Here is a 12,979-nt window from a genome sequence, read left to right on the forward strand (position 1 = left end):
AGGAATGCAAGATAATAATTGACCGTGTCTCCTGTGATCCGAGGAGCTTTCACATCCCAAACACAGGCCTTGCATCTCAGCAGCCAGTGCTGACGTGCTGTCTTACTGCTACACTTGCATTTTGAGGGGCTTGGTGTGGTTTTGACAGTGACTTTGAGCCACTCAGGGCTGGTTTTTTGGCTGTTCTTTGAAAGAACTGTTGTGGTTTTTTCCAGTGAATGTATCTGTCAGTGCAAAACATCTTTGTTTCATGTGTTTCTGTAGTTCTTTGTCACTAAACTATCCCTGTTATTTAAATTTTTTTTTCTTGTCGTTGAAGATTCAAAAAAGTTGTCCATTTTTTTTGACTCTGCTGCTGCTTCCTTTCCTTGTGGTCACCACGCCATGTGTGCCTAATGAATTGTTCCTTATTTCATAACTGGAGCAGCCTGTGTGTAGGTCCTGCTGTGATTCAGCTGATGTTTCCTCAGGGTACGGAGTGTGGCAGTAAGTAATGATTTGTCTGCAGGATAGAGGGGGTGGCTGTGGTGCTCCCTGCCTGGAGGGCTGCCAGGAGGACACAGAAGCAGCACAGTGGAGTTCTTCCAGGGACAGGCTGATGGAAAATGCACCTTATGCAGCATCTCAGTGCTCCTTTTTATCCTCTTGGTCAGCACCTGCCTCTGAGAGAGTGGTAACAGCTCCACTTCTATCCTGCCTGGCTTCATGGAAAGCATAAATAATCACTTTTCTCACTAGTTTCACTTTGCTCAGTCTGAAACATTTTGGTAGCAAAAAATTATCCAGTTATCGATTTACTTTTTATGTGACTGATCATTCTAAATTGCTAATGGGATCAGCATTTTTTACAGTAAGGCCATTTTTGTTTCTTACGAATTGGTAGAAGAGCTGGAGCTCTCACTAAATTAGTTTGTGAAATATTTGCATGCCATCAAGAACAGAGAGAACACAGGAACAGACTGAACAAAATTGAACATGTTGGATTCTCCAGGTGCATTAAAAGCCAGCAGATTTAATTAAACTGGGATCAGAAGTAACTGCTTTGTATTTTTAAAATCAAAACAGTGTCATGCAAGTCCAAAATTAGTTTGTTTCAGGTAAGAAGGACTTTCCTTGGAGATAAAAATACATGTAATTTCAAAATTATCTTCCCATTTGAATAACACTTCTTGTAGTCTTTCAGGATGTGTGGATAATGTGTGGAAAATGTTAGAAGTTAAGCTCATTACACACCTCGTAGCTGACAGTTTTGCTGAAAAGTGTTGATGTTTGAGTCTGAATCTTGTATTGAAGTTGGAATCCATGTAGGAGTCACAGGGCAAGCGAGGTTCAGAAGGAACACAGGGATTTCAAGCAGGTTGCCCTTGCTGCTGCTTATACTGTAACTACTGGGATGTTTGGGGAGGAAAATACTTGTTATAATCTACTTTGTGTCCCTTCAACATATAAACCCCCCCAAAACTTTTCACAAAACATCTTGAAATATAAAATAAGTAAGGGAAATGAAAGCTGCTTCCTAGCCAGCCTTTCTTGTGACAAAGTCTGACAGCTTATTTTATACTGAAGACTCTAAAGGATTAAAGCAGAAGCAGCGTGGTGTGTTCAGGATGCACATCAGAGCCACCAAATTGCTTTCTAGGTATTGCCATCTGCTGGTGCCTTGCAACCAGTGACTGCAGTGTAGGCAAAATCCCTAAATTCCTCAAATCCCTGAATTCCAGCTTGGTAAGAAGCGGAGAACTGGGAAGGTTTGTCAAAGTTTTCAGGTCATTTGCTTCCCGTTGTATCATTCCTCCCATAAACTTACCCTGAGATAAATGTGGCTAAAAGAGAAGTAGAATTCTTGCCTGAATATGAAATTCTTGTGGATCTAACAAGTATTAGAACAGCCAAGAATCAAGTGGGTAGTTAAACATCTTGTAACATCCCTTTTACCTGGCTTTTGGAACAGGTTTTCCATGAAGGTGCTCTCTCTCTGAAGAAGGATGTGTGTGTTCCCTGATGTTTGTGGAAGGAGTTGAAATGTCCTGTGTTTCCACAGTGCTTGTGCATTAGATATTATCACTACACATCTGAAACAGAATTCTTGTTGAGCGATGTTTTGTCATGGAATTTGTAGATTTGCTGTGTATATTCCTAATTATTAGTGGCATTTGTAAATTTTAGAATGTAAGATGCTCTTTAAATGTTTCATTTGCTAATCGGGTTTCTTAAAATAATTTCTCTTGGCAGAAATGCATTAGATTTAACCCAGAAGCTTCAGTGTGGGTTGCAAAACAGCGGATTTTGTGCACTTTGAACCAGAGTTTGAAAGATGTGCTGAATTATGGACTGTTCCAGCCTGCAAGCAATGGGAGAGATGGGAAGTTTTTGGATGAGGAGCGACTTCTGAGGGAATACCCGCAGCCAGTAAATAAAGGAGTTCCTTCACTCGAGGTATTTTTAGATCTAACATCTGAAGCATTTCTGTTCTGATACAAACTGTACAGAAAGCTGTATTTGAGGTGTCTGCATGCACCTGCATTGCATTTGGGATATGGTTATCAGCAAGCCTGAGCTTGAACCCTTGCTCACAGAAGTGCTGTCATTCCCTGCTTGTGGAGCTGGTCCATCCCCAAAAGGTTGCAAAGAGTCAGCCCTTCTGAGACAGTGGATTTTGGAGTTTTCCTCTGCTGAGGACACAGGACATGTATCTAATTCTGTGATTTAATACAGAAATGTGAGGTTCTAGGTGAAGCTGTTGGACCCATGATTAGGTTTGCAACAGTGGTGTAGCAGTTGCTGGATAACCAGCCTGTGCTTTCTCCCAAAGAGATCTTTCTGTCCCAGTGAAGCCTTTTTTAACCCCCATCCTAGTTCCCTCTGTGCCATCCTTCAGAGTGCACAGATTGCCTCTGTCTGTCTCCTGGAAAAGCAGTAAGGGAGGAGAGGTTGTGTACTGGGATTTCCTCCCTCTCTGTTGCTTCTGCAGAGGCCCCACAGCTGGGGATAAGCTGGGCAGGACTTTTATGGCACTGGACAAAATTGGAGCAGAGCCAGATCACACAATATAGCAGCAAACTGGGGCATGAAACTGGCATTGAATTAATTTTGGTATTGCCTGTATGGTGGCACATCAACCATTAATAATGTGCACTTGGTAGACTTCACTGTAACACAAATCCAAGAGAAAAGAACCAGGGTCCTGACAAAGCTTCAGGTTTTCCCTTTTCTAGGAGATTATTTCAGAGTTTCAGTCACTGATGTCCATATTACAGCTGTAAGGAAATTAAACAGCCACTGTATTTTGTTTCTGTCATTTTTTGTGAGTGTTGACTGCAGCAATTGAGGTGTTAAAAGTGATCTTGTGAAAAGCTGGTGTTAAAGCCTCATTCAGCGCAGTCCCTCGTCCAACAGACAGGCTGCATTCCTGGAATTCTGCATGGGACTGTGAGATAATGGTAAATTGTAGCTGTGGAAACCCCCATGATTTTTGCTACAGGTCTTCCTACTGCACCCAAGCTGCTCAGGAGAAAATGTGAGTGAGTTTCAGCCAAAAAAAGAGGCAGTCCTCAGAACCTCATTCACAAAACCAATATTAGGAGAACTTTCCCATGTGGAAGTTCCTCCTGCTTTGAGTAAGGGATTTTCAGGTATCCTTTTTTTTTGTTTTCATGTTTCAGAAATGCTAAGCCGCAATTTTGAAATATATATTTTTTTATTTAACGTACCTTCCCAGCTCTTTCCGCCTGAGACTATAAATGAAAGTGCACAGAAATCCTTGGGGAAAAGCTCTTTTCAGTGTAATTCTTGCTTATTTCTCCAGATTCTAGAGGCTGATCTCATTTCCCACACACCTCCACTGTTTTCCGTGTATTCGCACAAGATAAGAATTTTGCTTAAATGATGTAAAAGTATATGAAATACTGAGCCTATTTCTAAAATTTTAAAAAATTTTGCCTAAATCCAGATCACCATGGATGATACTTCCTGGTAAGGTCAGAAAATTGTATTATGAGGTTTAAGTTTTCAAGTTTTAAAATTTCTTCTTCCTCTTCTCCCTCAGTTTCGCTACAAGAAAAGAGTGTACAAACAGTTCAACCTCGATGAAAAGCAGCTGGCCAAGCTTCACACCAAGGTATCGAGTTAGCGATTACCTCCAGTGGGTGTTGACATCAGTTGACAGAAAGCTTCATTTTTAGTCAAAATGTTATTTTGGAAATCAGAGGATGATTCATTTGTCGCTCTTTGTTTCAGGCCAATTTGAGAAAATTTATGGATCATGTCCACCATCTCTCTGTGGAAAAAATGACCAAGATGTTGGACCGAGGACTGGACCCAAACTATCATGACTTAGAAAGCGGAGGTCAGAACAATAAAACTAAGCAGCATAAAGGTGTACCTTGAGTTAGTTAAACTTAAATTCAGTAACAGGATGAATCTCACACATTCCTTCACAACCCTGGGCTAATGGAATCTGTAGGGTTTTGCTGTCCAAAGGAGATAACTGATCATTTATGATTTTCACTGAACAGTATTTTTAATATTATTTTCTAAATTAACTTAACTTTATTTTATAATTTTTCTCACCTTTTTCAAGTACATCCTATTCTCTTCCTTAGAAACACCCCTATCTTTGGCAGCTCAGCTTGACAATACAGTAGAAGTGATAAAAGCTCTGAAAAATGGAGGAGCACATTTAGATTTCAGAGCCAAAGACGGAATGACAGCTCTGCACAAAGCAGCCAGAGCCAAGAACCAAGTAGCCCTCAAGGTAAGTGCTTTCAGGAGCAAATTATATATTATCTTATTAAAAAAATGCAGAAAGGACACTGTTTCCAGTTAATTAATGTATTGTTCTCCATGGATCCTTTAAGATGTTCTAGTACTTTCTTGTGGCTTTCGAATCTTAGCATTTGCTTTCAATAAAGGGCCTTTTAATTTCCGATTTATCTTTTTCTGGTAGGAAGAAAAGTGGTGAAATTTAAGCTTATTCAGTGATACACTGAGATCTGTCCGAGGAAATAGGAATAGCATTATTGTCACTTACCTCTTTGAAAGCAGCTTCCAGTGGCATGGATTGCACATTTCACCTTAACACAGTCTCTTCTGTTTTCTTTTGTATTTTAACAGCTGTTCTTAAATCACACTGATGGTCTAGATTAAGTCTTAGGTTTATGGCTTTGCTTATTCCCTTTTGACAGATACTCAAATTGCATGACATTTTTGATAAAGCACCTTGGAACTGAAGAGGTGAATGCATTGCAAAGGCGATGCAGCATTTTCAGAGCTGACATTTCTGAACCTAGTGAGAGGATGGAAACTGGACATTGCCACTGCTTCTTTCTGTGCTATCCCCATAGATTCCTTTAGATCCTAGCTCTTCCAAGGTTATTTCTTTCTTAGTCTGTGCCGTGGCCCACTCTTATCAGCTGATAAATAAGTGAGCAAAAAATGTTATGTCAAGTATCAACCTTGCAAATACTTTTTCAGGTATTTTTTCATGTAAAGACCCTTTCTAGGTGGAAGTCCCTCCAAATCTATTTTTCACAGTCTGTGATTGCTTTCAGACCCTTTTAGAGCTGGGAGCATCTCCCAACTACAAGGACAGCTGTGGCCTGACCCCGCTGTACCACACGGCCGTGGTGGGAGGGGACCCTTTCTGCTGTGAGCTCTTACTCCATGAACATGCTACAGTCAGCTGCAAGGATGAAAATGGATGGCAAGAAATCCATCAGGTAGGAAAGATTTGCTTTTATGAGGAAATGTGCCATGGTTGTTCTAGGGTTAAATGCTGTTTTGAAGACCCTGCACATTCAAGTATGAAATTTCTTCCTTTTTCTATTTGCTTTTCCTACTTCCTTTTATTTATTCACTTTGTTTCCATCTGTGGTGACTTAGAAGTAGAAAACTGTTCCAGTGGTGTTCTGTAACTTTGAAATCCTCTGGTTACTGTGGATTTTGCTGGAGAAATTGCACTGCTTGTATTTATGTTGTGGACTGTTGGAAGTTTAGCATCCTGTTTGGGGCACTTCAGTAGGAAAATGTTGCTCATTCTTTTTGTTAGATGCCAGTGTCAGTGTCCTTGGTAATGCTTCTTGTGTGTTTGTCAGGGTGCTTTCCCCTTTGTCTCTGCTGAACTTTACAGGAAGATTTGGGCTCAGGATCCTGCTGCTGGGATCAATCAGCCTCTCATTGTCCTCTCCAGAAACGCCTGAATATTATCCAGCAGTTGTGTAAAAATGCTTTATTAATTTCCCTTTGCATAGTTATAAACTCAGTAATACACAAAGTTTAGCAATTCTAACAGTCCCAATGTCATGGCAGCTACTTTGTCATTTCTCTGGACAGATGAGTTTGGATAGTTACAAAAAGTGGAACTGCCCAGTTCGTTTATGAGATAATTAAAGATACAAGTAATCAACCTTACAGGCCTGCCTAGGTCATCTTGGCTCACTTTATTTTCTGTGCACTAAATTCTTTAGTACACAGATTTTTTCTTCTTTTCTTTGAAAGAAATGGGAGGTAGCTTTGGCACCCAGGTTTGGGCAGGAATCTGAGCTTTTTCCCTAAGTGTGGCCAGCTCGAGGTTGTTTGGATCCATCTCTAGAGTAGGGGAAAAGAAAGGAATTATTTGTTACCATATTTTCTGAAGATGTGGAGGAAATGGATTGTCTAGATCAAAGTATTACCCCATCTGGACTCCCTGAAAATACAGAGAAAATGTCCCTCTTTTTAAACCCCAGCCTCATACACATAAGGTTATTATTTCTCATAATGAAATAGAGCTTTCCAACCCCCCTGTGTTGGTTGTAATCCTAAATAAATCAATGTTTACGTTGGGATTAGGAGCAATCTGTTTTGACTAATCAATAATTCAAGCATTCCTCAATGAATTAAGAAGGATGGGGATTTAATTTGGGCACTGAGCATCCACTTAATTTTTCTCTTCCGAATTGTAGATCCAAGCCAGGTGTGTCAGTCCGTACCTCCCACTTAATTCAGGAGTAATGAGGTACCTCAGACAGACTGAATGGATTTTTATACCTGTATCTCTTACCTTAAATTCTGATTGTTATAGGAATGATGCTGATCTGAGATAACACAAATTTAAAAACATTAGAAATTGGGAGATGCTTGGTCAGTGAGCCACAGAGAAGAAGGAAGTCAAGTAAAAGAGGCTGAGGACTAGAATTGCTGTGCTTTTTCTCAAGCTTATTTGCTAATCAGGGAAGTCTCTAATTTCTATGAATCTTATTCATAGAGGCTTATTTCCAAAAATCTAGGGTCTAACCTTTTATTTGTGTGACAGATAAAGTAACTCTTGAAGATTTCTCCCTCTTTTGGAGCAGTGCCCTGTGTATGCTGTGTGTCTGCTTGACATCACAGAACCAAGAAGATTTACTTGGATTTTGGCCAGATTTTCCTTCTAAGACATGTAACCAGTTTGGGAAAAAGCTCTGGCAATCTGATCAGTGCCATCTGGTGGGCAGTGTTCCGGAGAGTAGCAGGACAAAAAACTTGTCACATTTGAGACATGAACATCAGTGGATAAAAAGCTCCAAAGGCAGTATTTTCTTGATCCCTTAAGCTGCCCTTCCCCAAACAAGCAGATATTTAAACTCAAGCACAGGATTGCTGTACCTGCAGTGCCCACATGGGAGCTGGTGAAGGAATGCACATCTGGGTGTTTGTGCTCCCATCAGAGAACCAGGCGTGGTTCTAAAAATTAGACCCTCAGTAGAAACAGCACCTCCTCCGCTAAAAATCTTTCCCTGGAGCTCTTGCCTAGGTTGTGTAATAACCAAAATATTGATGCATCCCTGCCCAGGCTTGCAGGTACGGACACGTCCAACACCTGGAGCACCTCCTGTTCTACGGCGCTGACATGTGTGCGCAGAACGCCTCGGGGAACACGGCCCTGCACATCTGTGCCCTCTACAACCAGGTGAGAGCCCCTGCCAGCGAGCCCTGCTGGCCCCCTGCAGGGACAGAAATGTCCCCAGCAGGAGCTGAGAGCTCACAGAACCACGGGATGCAAGGGAACTTGAAGATCTTCCAGTTCCAATCCCCTTCCACTACACCACACTGCTCCAATCCCCGTCCAGCCTAGCCTTGAACATTCCAGGGATGGGCCATCCACAACTTCCCCAGGGCCTCACCACCCTCTCAGGGAGGAATTTTTTCCCACTATCTGCTCTAAATCTGCTCTCTTTCAATTTGAAGCCTTTCCCCTTCATCCTATCCCTACATTATTTTATATGCAATGAAGTGCTTCAGGTTTTAAAAAGTGGTCTTATAACTGGAAAGAAGATAATAAAAACTATTTTACTGGTGGTTCATTCACTGATTACAAATAGGGCTGCTCATTGTAGGTAGCAAGGGTATGGGTATTAATTAGAAAATAAAACATTATGCTCTACCAGCTTTTTTTGGGTTTGATTCATATCTAAATATGTTTCCTGTACAGCATTTATTGCTGTTATTCTATAATTTAATTTAGAATTAAATAAGAAAGAGTTGTAAAATACTGTGGAAATATCTCTATACAGAAGATACTGGATTCTTTGCTGTTTACAACTTGTGTAGTCGTTTACAAGTAATAGAACCTTTTGATTTGATAGCATTTTATACTCTCTTTGCAGGGATGGGATGGGGAGGGAATGAGTTTTACAACTATATTAAAATTCAGTACATAAAATATTACAGTGAATTTGGAAAGCATCAGATGTGACTGTAAACAGTGAAACATCTGTTAAAGCATCTGCTTCTTAATTAACTACCATCTTAATTTTTTTCTAAAGTCTCGTCATGATTCCTCAATTAAGTCTAAAATACCCCCTCAGCTTTTTAAAAAAGAAAAAAAAAAGAATTTTGGGGATAATCTGGCATTTTTCAAGACCATACACTTTTAGCAAAGGTTATGCAGCATGAGGTGGGAATTAGAATAATCCTGTAGAATGACAGTGTGTTTCATGTAGAGCTGTGTTTTCCTGACTTCAGTGGACGAAGTTATTCTGTAGGAGACTGAGAGACTCTAATTGAAACTGCAGCTACAAATTTGCAAATACTTACACAGCCTCTAAGCTTGGCTTTGTGATGGAACTTTATCATCCTCTGCCTGCACCGTCGTCCTTCTTTTTTCCTTCATCCGGTGCATGTGGAAATACAAGGCTTTCCTCGGGGTGCTGTGAACTTTAACCTGTGCTGATTTTTGCCAGTGGTTTTTTAATGGGAAGTTGTGCTTGGTTCCTGTGGGAGGAACGGGGCTGCCTTTTCCAGCTGGAGAGGATGGGAAGGACGGCAGCATCCTTGTTACCTCCAGGTTCCTGTAGATGGAGTCGTTACCCATTTGATCTTCCCTTCCAGTCTTCCCTGGGGAATTTTCTTGGGTTACTTTCTGAAGTTGGCAAGTTTGTTCTCCTGGATGTCAGCAAAGTCCTGATCTGAACAAGCTCTTGGTTTTGGAATTATTCCATGGCCATGCAGTAACTCTGCCTTTTGCTGGGATGAAATGTGCCGTTTTTCACTGGGAGGATTGGATCTGAGATGAAAGCTGTTGTAGTATTAAAATTGAATATAATCTGACAGATGGGGAGGAAACAAAAAGGAGTGAGGGTGAAGTTAAGAGTGCTTCTGTTTGTTTTGAAAAAAGAAAATCAATAAACAAACAAATGCAGTACTTAATCCAAATAAATTCCCTTGGATTTCTTTTTTATGTTGAACAACTCTTTGACAGCTTTTGGCAAAACTTTTCTAATCTAAACCATTTAGCTAATAAATCCCTTTGTTACACTGCAGACAGCTCAGTTAAATTTGTAGAGAGTTTTTAAATGTATAGTTCTTTTGGTGTTGTAATGTTGGATGATTTATTCTGATAACCCAATGAATGATCACCCAATAAATACAGTATATTTTTCAATATAATTGTTTATATCCTCAAGTTCTTGATTAAAATTGGACACTGATCAGTTGTTTAGGGATAGAGAGAACACACCTAAGGTGCAGATTGCAGTGCAAGCAAATGAGACTATTTCAGTTAACTCTAGATCATTAAAAATTATAATCTAAGACATAATTGTCTTGATCCATTCTGGTTTTTTCAGTTGAGGAAAAGGTAGGATAACCTCCTTTCCAGATACACTTAGGGCGGCCCTGTGATGGGGAGACTTCATGGGACCAAGAATCCACTGTGGCAAATTAGAAAACACAATGATAGAAATGATTTTCAATCATAATTTCTGCAAATTAACCTGTGACTCAGAGTCTAGTAAATAAGGTTTGTTTCTGGCACTGAAATACCTAAATTATGCAATTTGTCTTCTCTGACTGTAAATTTACTGTTCAAAGTGAAAGGTAGCACATCCAAATACCTCATTAGGTACAACTCTGTAGCACAACATGTCAAGACAACCCAGAAAGCACAACAAAATTAATATTTCTGTTGAGGAAATATAAAACCCTTTTAAAATGTGAATTGGTTTGCACAAGACCCTAAGATGAATATTAGAAGATGGCAGGTAGGAAACAGAGTCCGTACAGAAATCATCAAAAATTCTGGGAATCCACTCAGAACCTCTGAGAATTTGTACCAGACTGTGGTCAGTCATATTTAACAACCATGGAGAGCAGTGATTCAAGCAATGCACTGTATTGGCCAAAGTAAATTGTTTTTAAGGGATTTCCTTTGCAGATTTTCTCAGTTTAGAGGGTCTGAAGCCCAATTTTCCTCCTTGTGCTGTAACCACTAGCATTTTCTAGGGGAAAAGAGAGACAATAAGTCTGGTCAATGCAATGTGTACAGACAGATCAAAAATTTTGTGTGTATTAAAACAAAAATCATACATTTAATATTGAGGATAGGCTGGAAAAAAAACCAACCCAACAAAGTAAGTGGTAAAACTGCCTTGTTTAATTTTTAGCAGGAGGAAAGGATATAATTCATCCCAGTACTGTGAACAGTACTGCTTTTCCTCCAAAATAGGGAAAACTCCTATAGGGGAGTTAAATTTCTGCAAAATCTGATTTGTCAAGTATGGAACTTCGTCAGTTTAAAAATTTAATAAGGTATTTTGAAAAAAATTCCTGCATGGTTTTTCTTACGCTTGCCTATAGTTTCTCATACACTGCAAAGCACCTGAAGCCCTGTCATTTTTAAAATGCTACTTTAACAATTTAAATTCTCAGATCATTTATTTTGTTTATTTTTTAGTCGTGAAAATATAGACCAAACACCTCATAACTCTTGGCAGTCACAGTCTCTTTAGTGCCTGAGGATCCTTATGAACAAGTTTCCTTTTCCATCATTTTCAGGAGAGCTGTGCAAGGGTGCTGCTGTTCCGGGGAGCCAACAAGGAGATAAAGAATTACAACAGCCAGTCTCCATTTCAGGTAAAAAGGAAATACCTCTTCCCCCTGAAATATTGGGAAGAAAATCTCACATGAACTTGGTTTTGGGAAGAAGTCACACTGTACATGGCTGAGCACAGGTGTGGAGTGAGTGAAAACTTTGGCTTTTAGCTAATTCATTAAGTGAGGACATCCTGGAATAATTAGGAATGAGAGGAAAACACCCTCTTAGCTGGTCTGGTGACACTGTTAATGAGTTTGAGAATTCCATGAGCTGTTGGTGGCAAAAGATGAAATCCTTGGTGTTCTGCAGTCAGATGTACCTTGCTCTGTGCTGATCTCCAGTCCCATGTAAAACAGATCCAAGATCCATGTAAGAGTGATCTGAGGATTGTCTGGGCACTTTGGTTTGCTTGGCCTCTCTTGATTTAGCCAAAAAGAAGCTCTTCCTTCCTTGGATGTGAGGCCAAAGAGCTGGGCTAAGTTTTAGGGATGACTTAATGCACTGCCAGACTTTGAGGTTGAAACTGTCATCTGTTATCTCCAAAAGAAAATGGAAATCTTTCTTTGGAGTAGTCAAAGGTTTGTCCCCATTTTCTGATACGGAAGCACTTTCAGTAAGCTTAATTAAAAATCCAAATGGAAGAGAATTGTTTGTCCGAAGGGTTGTCGGGTATGGCTGACAACCTCAAGCCCTTATTTCTGAAGCAGGCTTAATTAGCCAGGATGTCAGAGAAACATTCCTGATGCAAAGTGACATGTGAGAAATAGGGATGGAAACTGTAATATTTAAAAAACAAACCAAACCAAACCAGAAGAATTTTTTCAAGTTACAAAAATCAGTGCTTCTGGAAGAATGATGGCACAGTGCCATTAAAAGGACCTGCCCTGTGGTGAAACAGAAGGGGGCTGTTCTCCCAAACCAAGGAGTTTTTCAACTAAAAGAAATCCTGATTTATCTTTCCTTGGTGTGTCTTCCCCATTACCGCCTTGACCCACTTTGGATAATGCTGGCAGAGGATTCAAGGAAGAATGCTTTGACAAGTGAAACAGTTGGAACTTTAGCTGTATCCCTGTGGGTCTCTGAGTTAACTCCTCCAAGTTTATGTGTAGTTACAGGGCTTTCAAAAAAACCTCAGCCAAATATTTCGGTATCAGTTTGATTCCCTCCATATTTTGAAGGTTTTCTGGGCCTGAGGTTGTGCATCTGAAGAGCTTAAGAGTTCTGCTTGCAAATCCCAGCCAGATCATTGTTTACTTTTGGGACCATTTTCCCCAAATTGGGGAAACGGTGCATTAATAATTTAATTTTAGGCACCATCTTCAGACTGCTAATAATTTGCCATCTAAATACATGCTAAGCACCAGTTCACTAAGGTCTGGCTAATACTTATGTCTGCACCTCAGAATTATGAAGTGATCAAAAAATGGAGCTAGAGAAAACCCTAATTATGGGAGGGATGTGTTCCAGGGTAATCTCTTGGATTAGATTATTTTGTTACTTGATGCCTTTGAGGTTAACTTTCCTTTTTGGTTTAGGATTTTAGGGAGAGAGGGTAAATGTCCCACAGAAGAGTTTTGCATTTGTCTTCTTCTTCGTGCTGACTGCTCCAACATTCTTGTTCTTTCTCTTAGAACAGAAAAAGGTGTA

General features: G+C 40.0%; 1 protein-coding gene across 5 annotated transcripts in view; it reads left to right on the top strand.

Moving 5' to 3' along the window:
- The window catches only part of SHANK2 (SH3 and multiple ankyrin repeat domains 2), a 272,609-nt gene that overhangs the window by 28,991 nt on the left and 230,639 nt on the right, over positions 1-12,979 (top strand). For all 5 annotated transcript variants that reach the window (XM_017733032.1, XM_017733033.1, XM_017733036.1 and 2 more), the window contains 7 exons: positions 2,233-2,436; positions 4,046-4,117; positions 4,237-4,345; positions 4,602-4,753; positions 5,550-5,717; positions 7,811-7,927; positions 11,293-11,370. In XM_017733032.1, coding sequence (XP_017588521.1) covers positions 2,233-2,436; positions 4,046-4,117; positions 4,237-4,345; positions 4,602-4,753; positions 5,550-5,717; positions 7,811-7,927; positions 11,293-11,370 — 900 coding nt within the window. The remainder of the gene's footprint in view (positions 1-2,232; positions 2,437-4,045; positions 4,118-4,236; positions 4,346-4,601; positions 4,754-5,549; positions 5,718-7,810; positions 7,928-11,292; positions 11,371-12,979) is intronic.

Source organism: Corvus brachyrhynchos, unplaced genomic scaffold (genome assembly GCF_000691975.1).
Source record: "Corvus brachyrhynchos isolate BGI_N302 unplaced genomic scaffold, ASM69197v1 scaffold315, whole genome shotgun sequence".
Taxonomy (NCBI): domain Eukaryota; kingdom Metazoa; phylum Chordata; class Aves; order Passeriformes; family Corvidae; genus Corvus; species Corvus brachyrhynchos.